General features: G+C 37.6%; 2 protein-coding genes across 4 annotated transcripts; both read left to right on the top strand.

Annotated features, from left to right (window-relative positions):
• The first annotated feature begins 4,569 nt into the window (after positions 1-4,569).
• On the top strand, positions 4,570-8,883 carry LOC111779811 (general transcription factor IIE subunit 1-like). 3 transcript variants are annotated; one of them, XR_002812737.1, is made up of 11 exons: positions 4,570-4,743; positions 4,901-5,023; positions 5,756-5,876; positions 6,387-6,515; positions 6,638-6,747; positions 6,892-7,075; positions 7,397-7,600; positions 7,693-7,926; positions 8,037-8,244; positions 8,373-8,557; positions 8,701-8,883. XR_002812737.1 is itself a non-coding variant. In XM_023659971.1 (11 exons), the coding sequence occupies exons 1-10, from the start codon at positions 4,721-4,723 to the stop codon at positions 8,471-8,473; spliced, it is 1,437 nt and encodes a 478-aa protein (XP_023515739.1). In that variant the 5' UTR covers positions 4,570-4,720; the 3' UTR covers positions 8,474-8,513; positions 8,701-8,883. The 3 variants fall into 3 exon arrangements, 2 of the variants coding, with proteins under 2 accessions (XP_023515739.1, XP_023515738.1); XM_023659971.1 differs by having other exon boundaries at positions 8,373-8,513; XM_023659970.1 differs by having other exon boundaries at positions 8,373-8,883.
• Positions 8,884-11,854: 2,971 nt separating this feature from the next.
• LOC111779814 (oleosin 16 kDa) lies at positions 11,855-12,715 on the top strand. Its single transcript, XM_023659972.1, has one exon. The coding sequence runs from the start codon at positions 12,049-12,051 to the stop codon at positions 12,511-12,513; it is 465 nt and encodes a 154-aa protein (XP_023515740.1). The 5' UTR covers positions 11,855-12,048; the 3' UTR covers positions 12,514-12,715.
• The last annotated feature ends 102 nt before the right edge of the window (positions 12,716-12,817 follow it).

Genomic DNA, 12,817 nt, shown 5'->3' with positions numbered 1-12,817 from the left:
GATAGTGAAAGGTAAGAAGCATGAGTATGATCACATAAACAAACCCTATAAAAGAAATGAACAAAAAAGGACTCATATTTGTGGCTGAAATTTGAAACCCCCATTTTTGAGCTCAGATTCATGTGCGTTTTCAGGCTTGGAGGGGATGAACATAAGCCCATTTTCCCCCCCCCCACCCCATCTCAGACTGCTCCACAGTACTTTGGATATGCCTTTGTAGGGCACCACTTTTTGTTCTTAACCCAATTGTGTCACCTATTTCTATGCACAGTGCTCTGATTTTGACACTTTTTTTGTTCAAAAAATTTAAAAAGTTTTGAAATTTGAGTTCATCTGGTGTGGCTGTGTATTAATGAGTTAAATTAAAGGCGGTGATGATGGGAAAGAAAGTCCATGTGTCCATGTTTTGTTCTTTATCCTTATGCCACTTTAAAATATCTGTGTGGGTTATGTGTATGTTTTTTGAGCGCTAGTGTCAGATCAGTATTGCTTCTTCTGATGCCAATTTTAATGCCCACCCTAAACTCATTTAGATCATATTTCTCCATCCTTCAGGTTTCGGGTTGAGTTATTCTTGTTGAATGTGACCCACGATCGAAATATGTCGAAACAAACAAATGAATCAATAATAACAACTTGAGAAGTCGAGCCTCGATTATGGAGAGACTCTTTGAAGGCTTCATTAGCCTCATGGGAGGCTCTATGGTGTACTTTGTTCGACAGTCTCGATTGAGGAGAGGTTGTTTGACGGCTCCATAAAACTCAGGGGAGACTCTATGGTGTACTTTGTTCAACGACGTAAGGAGTTGAGCTTTGATTAAGGAGAGGTTGTTCGAGGGCTTTATAAGTCTCAGGGGAGGCTCTATGGTGTAATTTGTTCGAGAGGAAGATGGTTGAGAGGGAGTCCTACGTTGGCATAAGACCATTTCGAGAAACCAAAATCAAAACTAGTATCATACCATTTGTGAAGATCTATGGTTCCTAACAATTTTGATCGGCTTTTATAATAAAAGTGGACAATTGTAATGGAAGAATTCGAATCTTGAACGATGATAAACGTTAAGTTCGTGTGTTGGTAACTTTTTCTATATATAATGGAATTCCTTATATATATGGTACCAAATCAAATATATTGTCACTTCAAGAAAGAAAAAAGGTGTGCATATATAGTCAGTGTTGTTGATATAACATAGGGGCAATAAGGAAATGACTAAAAAACCCCCAAAGGAGAAGCATTGAAGCTGCCAAGAAGATGTAGACAACAAGGTGGGATTGGACCCTTAATTGGAAAATTCATAGAATAAAAGTGGTTAGTCAAGATTAATTTAGACCTTTCACATACATATCATATGATTATAATCAAATATATATGCCATATGCATGCCCAACACCTGTCCCGTCGTGGCATTTATAGTACACGACTTCCACTAATTAATTTCTATTCCCCGGCAGCCATCGATGAAGAACACAAGCAAAATAGGAGCTCGAGCACCAGACAAAAGACTGGGTTGTCATCTTTCTCGAAGTCATTCTTAGAATTAGACGAATTTGATTGGTCTAACCCATCGCTCATATGTCAAGCTCCTAGTGTGGACGAATGTTCCATGCCACATTCCATGAACAACTATCGAATCTAATAAGACCAACGTAACTCTAGTGACTATGATTCTAAAGATTCGATAATTCCCGAGATCTGCCACCCTTTCAATGTATTTTAACCTAATCATGACCCATTTTGATTTCTTGTTACCAATGATATATAGTAAGGAAAAAAAGAAGAATCGTGCTTGAACAATATTTATAGAAAGAGAGTCAGAGAATATATTGAGCAGCAAAAATAGACATTATGGTATTGAATATAAATATCAAAACTTTAGGGGCGGTGCACCACATAAATTGGACATTTTGTCGTACCAAAAAATAAATATAATGCATGATTTGTGGTTCTTCTTCTTCCTCCTCCCAATAATTTATACATTAATCATTCATTTTTTAGGATATATTTTCTTTATTTTTTAAAAATTAAACTTATAAACGCTATTTTTACTTTATTTAAGTCGCGTGTTAAAAAAAATATATATATATATCGAGAAAAAACAAACATAGATTTAAAAAATTACAAATATGAATTATACGTGTCACGTTTTTATTGGATTGAATTTATAATATGACAAAAAAAATGTGTTTTTAAAAAATTATTAAATAACATGTGTGTTTCTAACATTATGATAATTGAATAATTCAATCGGAATAGAATTGGGCTGATGAACCCATGGGCCAGCCCAAATTTTGATTCAAAAAGTTAGGCCCAGAAGGGTTTATAGAGGCCCAATAAATCGGGCCAATGAAAGCCCATTTACGGATGAACCCGATAGGATGTAGATAAACCGACCCGAAAATTATCTAATAGCATTTGGTGCGCTTTATTTTCGTCTATTTATGACGGCCAATGTCTCTCTTTCGCTCCATTTTTCTTTTCCTTTTCTCCCGCGATTCTCAGATCGCTCTCTGCGAAGTCCTGCTCGAGTGGAATACTGAAAAAAATCAGCTCATATNGTTATGTGTATGTTTTTTGAGCGCTAGTGTCAGATCAGTATTGATTCTTCTGATGCCAATTTTAATGCCCACCCTAAACTCATTTAGATCATATTTCTCCATCCTTCAGGTTTCGGGTTGAGTTATTCTTGTTGAATGTGACCCACGATCGAAATATGTCGAAACAAACAAATGAATCAATAATAACAACTTGAGAAGTCGAGCCTCGATTATGGAGAGACTCTTTGAAGGCTTCATTAGCCTCATGGGAGGCTCTATGGTGTACTTTGTTCGACAGTCTCGATTGAGGAGAGGTTGTTTGACGGCTCCATAAAACTCAGGGGAGACTCTATGGTGTACTTTGTTCAACGACGTAAGGAGTTGAGCTTTGATTAAGGAGAGGTTGTTCGAGGGCTTTATAAGTCTCAGGGGAGGCTCTATGGTGTAATTTGTTCGAGAGGAAGATGGTTGAGAGGGAGTCCTACGTTGGCATAAGACCATTTCGAGAAACCAAAATCAAAACTAGTATCATACCATTTGTGAAGATCTATGGTTCCTAACAATTTTGATCGGCTTTTATAATAAAAGTGGACAATTGTAATGGAAGAATTCGAATCTTGAACGATGATAAACGTTAAGTTCGTGTGTTGGTAACTTTTTCTATATATAATGGAATTCCTTATATATATGGTACCAAATCAAATATATTGTCACTTCAAGAAAGAAAAAAGGTGTGCATATATAGTCAGTGTTGTTGATATAACATAGGGGCAATAAGGAAATGACTAAAAAACCCCCAAAGGAGAAGCATTGAAGCTGCCAAGAAGATGTAGACAACAAGGTGGGATTGGACCCTTAATTGGAAAATTCATAGAATAAAAGTGGTTAGTCAAGATTAATTTAGACCTTTCACATACATATCATATGATTATAATCAAATATATATGCCATATGCATGCCCAACACCTGTCCCGTCGTGGCATTTATAGTACACGACTTCCACTAATTAATTTCTATTCCCCGGCAGCCATCGATGAAGAACACAAGCAAAATAGGAGCTCGAGCACCAGACAAAAGACTGGGTTGTCATCTTTCTCGAAGTCATTCTTAGAATTAGACGAATTTGATTGGTCTAACCCATCGCTCATATGTCAAGCTCCTAGTGTGGACGAATGTTCCATGCCACATTCCATGAACAACTATCGAATCTAATAAGACCAACGTAACTCTAGTGACTATGATTCTAAAGATTCGATAATTCCCGAGATCTGCCACCCTTTCAATGTATTTTAACCTAATCATGACCCATTTTGATTTCTTGTTACCAATGATATATAGTAAGGAAAAAAAGAAGAATCGTGCTTGAACAATATTTATAGAAAGAGAGTCAGAGAATATATTGAGCAGCAAAAATAGACATTATGGTATTGAATATAAATATCAAAACTTTAGGGGCGGTGCACCACATAAATTGGACATTTTGTCGTACCAAAAAATAAATATAATGCATGATTTGTGGTTCTTCTTCTTCCTCCTCCCAATAATTTATACATTAATCATTCATTTTTTAGGATATATTTTCTTTATTTTTTAAAAATTAAACTTATAAACGCTATTTTTACTTTATTTAAGTCGCGTGTTAAAAAAAATATATATATATATCGAGAAAAAACAAACATAGATTTAAAAAATTACAAATATGAATTATACGTGTCACGTTTTTATTGGATTGAATTTATAATATGACAAAAAAAATGTGTTTTTAAAAAATTATTAAATAACATGTGTGTTTCTAACATTATGATAATTGAATAATTCAATCGGAATAGAATTGGGCTGATGAACCCATGGGCCAGCCCAAATTTTGATTCAAAAAGTTAGGCCCAGAAGGGTTTATAGAGGCCCAATAAATCGGGCCAATGAAAGCCCATTTACGGATGAACCCGATAGGATGTAGATAAACCGACCCGAAAATTATCTAATAGCATTTGGTGCGCTTTATTTTCGTCTATTTATGACGGCCAATGTCTCTCTTTCGCTCCATTTTTCTTTTCCTTTTCTCCCGCGATTCTCAGATCGCTCTCTGCGAAGTCCTGCTCGAGTGGAATACTGAAAAAAATCAGCTCATATGTAATAGCTACACCAGCACTTGAGCAATTGAATCCCAAGTTAATTCATTATCATCATGAGTATCGAACCTTTTAACAGGTACTTTCCTCTATTAACTTATGAGCCCTCTCCACTGATAAAAATGGCAATTTGAATATCTTCTTTAGCTGTGAACAATGGGATTGTATTCTGTTTTCATTAGTTTCCTGGGTTTTGTTTAAGTTGGTGTGTTGAATGATCATGATTAATTGGGCAGGTTGGTGAAGCTAGCTGCAAGAGCTTTCTACGATGACATTACGACTAAAGGAGATAATCAGCCTAAGACCGGTCGGAGTGATAATAGGGGAATCGCGGTTGTCGTGCTTGATGCTCTCACGAGGTACTGCACTTTGGCGTTTTTATTTACTTGGCAATCTTCAGTGTTTTTACAAGGCAGAATTCTGCCGCTCAATTTTTCGTTATGAAGCTGGGGAGGCAGAGCTACATTAGTGGAACGAATTCTAGGCAGGAACTGTGCTTGAATATGATTAGAATAGTGGAAATTTGAGCGTAATGCACTTTATACCGGATTCTTGGTAGTTCTATTTCCAGCCTAAGCTGAGCACTATATGTATTGTACACCCATTCAGCTAGTGCTGGTGTGGAACAACTGCATATTATGGTTGTTTATCTATGTGTTTCTTGTATACGTTATTTCTCTAGTTAAGCTAAGTTGACGAAAGGCAACATTGATGCAGGTTATTCACATTGATATAGCTCACTGAATAGCTTAGTTGTACTTTTGATTATTTCAAACTCGAGTTTATCATTTCATTTTTGCTTATAATTTGCTCATCTGTTAAAGAACCTTATCCTGTTTTTTAAGTTAAATTTTTCAGACGGTCTGAGCAAATAGCTAATTGAAAATTTTCATTTTCAAGTTTCTTAATCTATTATTATAAAGGATTTGGAACATGAACCTGTCTGAGGGTTGTAATTTTATGTCATAGAGTTTCTGTTCTTGAATTTGTTATGATGACGGAGCCATGCATGCTTAACATGAATCTGGCGAGCTGTTATACAGCCACATTTTTCCTTTGCTTATCACATTTGTTTTCATATCCTGTTCTAGACGACAATGGGTTCGAGAAGAAGATTTGGCAAAGAACTTAAAACTACATTCGAAGCAATTACGTCGAACTCTAAGGTTTTTAGAAGAGGAAAAATTGGTTACCCGAGATCATAGAAGGGAGGTCAGTGCCGATTCTGTCAATGCATCTTGTTACTGTGCCTGTTAGGTTAGTAAATCGGAATTTCTTAGTATGAAGTTTTAAGCATCTTAACTTGATTGTCTATAGCATCTAAGGTGCTTATGTTGAATGAAGTTTGTTCGTTCTTTTGGGAAATTTTGTTAAAAATAAACAGAGAATTGTTTCAAGGAACGACAAGGCCATTGGAGACCTTGGGAAGTTACCGTTTTTGTTGCCTCCAGGTGTACTTTGTTTCAATTTGGGTTAAATTATAAGTTATGTGCTGAACTTTCTGGTTTGTGTCTATTTGGTTCTTGAACTTTAAAATGTGTCTAATAAATCTTTGAACTTTCAATTTTGTGTCTAATAAGTCATTTTCATTTTCATATTTTTCAATTTTGTGTGATGAACTTTTTACTTTGTGTCGATATGCTTTTCCAGACATTTTCAATTTTGTGTCCAATAAGTTATTAATAGGCATGCTCTTCATTTTTTTGCTCTTTGCTTTTCCAGACAGCTAAGGGAGCAAAGATATTTAGCGCTGCAATTGCTGCCACAGCCGATGGCCAACACCCGGGGAAGGAGGGGGATGAAAAGATTAAGATGCACACACATTCTTATTGCTCGCTAGACTATGCACAGGTTTCTTTTATATATGTACTTCAATTAGTTGCTTCATCGCTCAATAATAATTGTATCTAAACCCAGTGAAAACAGACTTTAACTCTGGTCAGTTCCCTTAGTATAGCTAATCCTGGTTACAGGTCTATGATGTGGTTAGATACAGACTGCACCGCATGAAGAAAAAACTGAAAGATGAACTGGAGGACAAGAACACAGTTCAAGAGTATATATGCCCCAACTGTTCGAGAAGGTTTTGATGATATGTTATTTTTCTCTTAAGAAATGTTCTTTCTGATATTTTGTAATTTTAAACTGGATGGAATCACAGCACTGCACGCTTGTTATTGACTTTTTAATCTGGAAACAAACTTGACAATTTAATGATATTGATTAGGTACACTGCTTTGGATGCTCTTCGATTAATCTCTCTTGAGGATGAATACTTCCATTGTGAAAATTGCAATGGCGAGCTGGTTGCAGAGAGTGACAAACTGGCTGCTGCCCAAGGAGGGGATGGAGATGATAATGCCAGGAAGCGCCGGCATGAAAAATTGAAGGACATGCTTCAGAAGATGGAGGTTTGATCTCTTGAAAAAGAATTTTATTTTTCAACTTCAAATCTTTTTCCCTCTCTCTCTCTCTCTCTCTCTCTCCATATATATTTAATCATAACGATCTTGAAAATTTTTTATCCTGGATATGAGAACACAAGGTGTAACTCTATGCTGTAATGGGGATCATTGATTGCTGAAGTTTTTTACATTTGTTAGTTGAATATAACACTGAACTTCATCTTCAAGCCATTTTTCTGAAATAATTTATGAATTGTGTTTGTTCCCTTGAGTTTTAGAAAAGGATTTTCCTATTTCTAAATTGATGAATAAATCAAATAATTGTAGGTTCAGCTTAAACCTTTAATGGAACAACTCAGCAGAGTCAAAGATTTGCCAGTTCCAGAATTTGGAACTCTTTTAGCATGGGAAGCTCGTGCAAGTGCAGCTGCACGTGGAGCAAATGGTGATCTCAATGGCAATGATCCCTCAAAATCATCACAAGGTTTAGGATATGGGGGAACACCTATGCCTTTTGTTGGCGAGACCAAGGTATCCCATTTTTTCACCTCATGCTTGTTATATTGTTGGATCTTGAAAGGAACCAGTCTAACGGTCAATGAGTTTTTGAATGAACCTGTTAGGTTGAAGTTGCCTTTTCTGGGGCTGAGGGCAAGGGAGTGAATGTTAAATCTGAATCTGAGAACACTACTCTGAAAGTGTTACCTCCTTGGATGATCAAAGAAGGGATGAACCTCACAAAGGAACAACGCGGGGAGGTCAAAGGGGAGGCAAAGATGGATGCTGGTTCAGCTTCCACTCAGTTTTCTGATGATAAAAAGTCATCGGCCAATGATGATGACAAAACGAATATACAGGTTCGTTCAATTAGACTGGCTCTTTTCATTTCTTATGAATTAAAGAGTTTTTTTAATCATAAAAATTGAAAGAGATTATATGACTTATGTACTGATTGGCTGTATTGTAGGATGAGTATGTTAAAGCTTATTATGCTGCTATACTGAAGAAGCAACAAGAGCTTGAAGAAGCTGCTAAGGGACAAAAGGAATTATCCAGTACAGAGGTTACTGAAAACTTGTCTTACACAAATTCCAGTCGTCAGGTAGGAATGAAGGCAAAACGTGAAGAGGATGATGAAGAAGATGATATTGAATGGGAGGAGGCTCCAATAGACGGTGAGACGTGGCTTTTCTTTTCCACGTTCGACTCTTTTAAGTGTTTTATGGTGTTTATATCCTGCTTATTATGTGTAAAAGTAAGTTGGGATTTAAGGAGGAACCTTACCTTTCTTGCCGTATTACAGGTAACGCAAATGAAAATTACAAGGTTGGTGACTTGAATGTTGAAGCATCAGCTTCGGTAGAAGATGAAGAAGAAGATGATGTGGATTGGGAGGAAGGTTGAAGAGGCAAACAGAACTTTATACCCCAATATATGATACAAGGTGATATTGCCTTTCTTCCATCTGGAAGGCCTTAGTGAATTACGGTAGGAGCTCTGCAGTTAATCTTGTGCAGTCGTGTTACTTGTTATATTAGAGCCAATTTTAAAGATCCCTAACCTATACTTGCTTGATTTACTGCTGATATTTCATCTTGGGGACTCTGATGAATTGAATTGTTCTTTACCAGTTTGGTGTGCGGGAAGAAAAGATGAAGGAAAATAGATGTTTAATTGATTTAAGGAATGTAAATCCATTAGTTACCAATTACAGTGGGACGACACGTGTGCAAACTTACGGTGTATTTTACGATAACTTTTACTTGTTTAGCCAATACAGAAGTTTAGAAATAAAGACAGCGATTGCCAGACAATTTCACCTTTCTCCCCCTGTAGGAACAACAGAGCATATCAGGTACAATATCTTTTTGAATATTTCATAATGCATGTGCTTGTTTGTATGTTTATATTCTCATATCGTCAGATGAGTGAGTTAGTATAGTTTTTTCGTGTTGTTTTTGGTAGAATGCAGCATTTAGAAGGTAATAATCCTGCATAAAACTGTTCTCTTCTCAAAGGTTTGTCTTATATCCTCTTAATATGTTGCCCTCATCCCCAGCTTTGTTGTTATAAACTTTTACTTGTTTAGCCAATACAAAAGCTTTGTTGTTATCCTCTTAAAAGGTTTGTCTTATATCCTCTTAATAGAGGAGGTTGCATAACTTCTTAGCTAGGTAGGAAGTCTAGACCTAAGGGACAAAGCTGTAGGAACAGATGCTGTTCAAGGAAGTATAGGAAGTGATTGAAACAATCCTAGTGGGGTAGGTGGAAAGAAGTAGGAAGGCCACAAGGCATCAGGATGAAGGCCATCCACTCCGATATACCAAATGTGAACTAATACACAAGAATTTGGTGAGTGTTATTTGGTGAAAGTGTATGTAGGTGGGGGGTGATTTGACTTTCCTCCCTCTTCTCATGAATTTTCCCAACCCATGCCGACATTTCTGCATAAGAAATGTCGCCCCCATTTACAATATGGTGAATGATCGGATGGTGAATATTAGATGAAGTGATAAGATAAGCGTGTCATCTAAGGGGGACATAGCCGACAGAGTGATTCAGAAAAAAAGGCATTCAAAAGTCCATATTCCCACTTCCTGAAGAAAAGGGGATGCTTAGTTTTTAGCAAAAAATATTGTTTAGGAACTTGGGGTTTGCACACTCAACCATATTGGATCTTTGTTGTTTGTGTGTTGCTTACTCTCCTGGTTGGCTTCCCTTATTCCAAGCACCACCACCACCCATATCCATCTCAACCAGGGGCAATTGGCACACACCCAGTTAAAGCCTTAGAGCCTAGAAGAGGAGGGAGGAATAAACAAGCCTTTTCTTTATGCATCCGTCGAAACTCACCATTCATAGATATTATCTGCTTTTTAATCCGTTATGTATCGCAGTCAGCCTCATAGTTTTAAAACGTGCCGGTTAGGGAGAGATTTACACACCATTATAAAGAATATTTCGTTGTAATCTCACATTACCAATGTGAGATGGTGAGATTACAATAGGGGAGGGGGAGGGGGAGAGAGATAGGAAGCATTTCCTATCTGAAAATTAAGAATATGGTAATAGTATGTATGAGTTGTACCTTGAAATCTGCAAAACAGCCACCATCCCACACACCCACTTCTAAACTTTGATAAAATTTAAAGTTGCATTCAGAAGTCAGCTCTTCTCTTTCCCTTCTTCCTTCTGTTCTTTTTTTATAATCTCTCTGTGTCTCTCTGTCAATGGGTTTTGGTAATATATAATTCAAAGTTTGACAATCTGCTTTAAATGAGGCTTTGTTCCTTCAACGCAAAGGAAGTTGTCATTGAAACAAGAATTCTCCACAGTTTTGTCCCCTCCTTTCTCTCTCTCTCTCTCTCTCTCTCTCTCTCTCTCTCTCTCTCTCTCTTCCTATCTCTTCTTCAATGTCAACCTTCTTCTCCCTCAACATTTCTTACGCTAAATCCTCCTTTCTCATTTACTTCTCTAATCCCCTTTTCTTCTTGCTCTTCTTTTTCCTCTCCATGCAGTCCTTTCTCTCCTTCTCCCTCTCCACACCCATTCTCTTGTCATTATTATTATCCATAATGCCTTTAACCCTCTGCAAATTCATTACTCTCCTCCTCCTTCTTTCCTCTTCAACCTTCCTCTTTCATGCCCTTCCTCTCCATGCCAACCCAAATAACCCATCCTTTTCTCTCAACAGAAAGCTTAAATTTGACTTCACCATCTTCCTTCACCGTCTCCATCAACGAAGTGACCGCCATCACCACCACCGTCATCACCGCCACCATCACACCAATTCTCCCCCGGCTGCAGCGGAGATCGATCCCCGGTACGGCGTCGAAAAACGACTCGTCCCAACCGGTCCAAATCCATTGCACCATTGAGAAAAGGTTCTTTTTTTTTTCTTTTTTTTTTTTTTGTAAACTTCCAATCTTTATTTATGATTATTTGGATCATTCTATTGTAATCATCTTTGTTGAACTCTATTCTTCATCAAAGAAAGTGAAAAGAAGAAGAAAAAAAAAGGGAATAACTTCCCAAAAGAAAATCAGGGAACAAAAAAACATCATATGTATGTGTATATGGTTTTCCTTATAGTTGTGTAAAATGAAAATCCATTTGTATCTGTACCAGGATTACTGTAATTTACAGAGGTAACTTAGAACACCCAATTCAGGAAACTGGATTACGTATTTGATTAAAGGGTTTATTATATATATCCAATAATTTCATTTTGTAAGCATTAATTATTGGAAGAAGAAATGGGAGTGAAGACACGGCACGTCGCAGGAAACAAGGAAGTGAATAATTAATATTAATTGGTTGAGATTAGTTGTAATAGTGATGAAATTTATGAATGTATACCAAAAGAGGTAGACTTTGAAAATAAGATCATGTGATATCTTCCCACGTGAGGGTTATGGGGGGAAAATAATAATCACATTGGATCCTCTCCATTCACGAGAGTTTCCACACCTTTATAAGTAAAGCTCCGTTCTACTCTCTCCACCTTCTTAGAGTTTGTTAGTCTGAAAAATGTTTTCATACCTTTAATAACATTGTTTGATTCTACTCTCTGACCTTTTTCTATACCCTTATAAAAAATATTTGATTCTACTCTTCATCCCGTTTAGGGGTCGTTAGTCTGAGAGAAGCAAAGAAGTTTTCACATTGTTACAAGGGATGCTTCGTTCCACTCTTCACTGATATCTAATTCCTTAAATTAGAATAATAATTTTAAAAAAAAAAATTAAGAGAAAATTAAGTCATAAGCCAAATATAGGCGAGGAACTAATTAAGAAATTCAGTTAATAAATAAAAATAAATAAACTGGAAATAAAGAAAGGGTCAGCCATAGGGAGGGCGTCCAAAGCTGAACGCCCACCACGCGTATCCCTTTGCAATTCCCCCACATACCCTTAAAACCCTCGCACCTCCACCACACTCTGTTTTTTTTTTTCACACCACACTTCCTTCCCTCAGCCATGGCCGACAACCGTACTCCCACCGGCGCCGCCGCCGCCTCCACGCTCCTCCAGAGGTTCCAAGACCATACCCCTCACTCCCCGCACCTCCTCGGGTTCCTGACCCTCTTCATCACCGCCTCCATCCTGATGTTCCTGACGGGTGTTACCCTAACGGCGGGGATCCTGGCCCTGATCTTCCTCACCCCTTTCATCATCTTCACATCACCCATCTGGGTTCCCCTGGCCTTCCTCCTGTTCGCGACGACGGCGGGGGTGTTGTCCCTGGGCGGCATTGCGCTCGTTTCTGCTGCGGGGTTCTCCTGGGCGTATAGGTACTTCAAGGGGATGCACCCGCCAGGATCGGAGGGGCTGGAGTACGCGAGGAGCCGAATTTACGACACGGCGAGCCATGTGAAGGATTATGCGCGAGAGTATGGAGGGTATTTGCAGAGTAAGGTGAAAGATGCGGCTCCTGGAGCTTGAGCTTCATCTTTATCATAATTAATTGTAGTACCGGGAATTTCAATTTCTTATATTCTTATAATATTATATGCATTTGTTTTCTTCGTACCACTCCCCCAGAGATCTCACCCGGCTCAGATGCTGAACCGGGTTTTGTTAGTTCGGTCGTTCCTTCTTTTTCTTTGCCAATCAAGTTTTGTGTTTGGGTTTTATTGGAGAAGAAGATTTTGGTATTTTATATATGCATGTGAATACTGCATCAGATTATTTTTCTTGCTTTCTTTTTTTTTTTTTTTTTTTTTTTTTTTTTTTTTTTTTTTTTTTT

This window comes from Cucurbita pepo, chromosome LG18, assembly GCF_002806865.2.
Source record: "Cucurbita pepo subsp. pepo cultivar mu-cu-16 chromosome LG18, ASM280686v2, whole genome shotgun sequence".
Taxonomy (NCBI): domain Eukaryota; kingdom Viridiplantae; phylum Streptophyta; class Magnoliopsida; order Cucurbitales; family Cucurbitaceae; genus Cucurbita; species Cucurbita pepo.
This window is presented reverse-complemented; position numbering and strand designations above follow the sequence as displayed.

What these genes read in the sequence shown, in the direction of transcription:
- LOC111779814 (XM_023659972.1), top strand. Translation starts at nt 12,049, where the DNA reads ATGGCCGACAACCGTACTCCCACCGGCGCCGCCGCCGCCTCCACGCTC.
- LOC111779811 (XM_023659971.1), top strand. Translation starts at nt 4,721, where the DNA reads ATGAGTATCGAACCTTTTAACAG. An exon ending in CCCGAGATCATAGAAGGGAG is followed by an intron (nt 5,877 to 6,386) that starts GTCAGTGCCGAT and finishes TTGCTTTTCCAG; the next exon opens with ACAGCTAAGGGAGCAAAGAT. An exon ending in GCTCGCTAGACTATGCACAG is followed by an intron (nt 6,516 to 6,637) that starts GTTTCTTTTATA and finishes TCCTGGTTACAG; the next exon opens with GTCTATGATGTGGTTAGATA.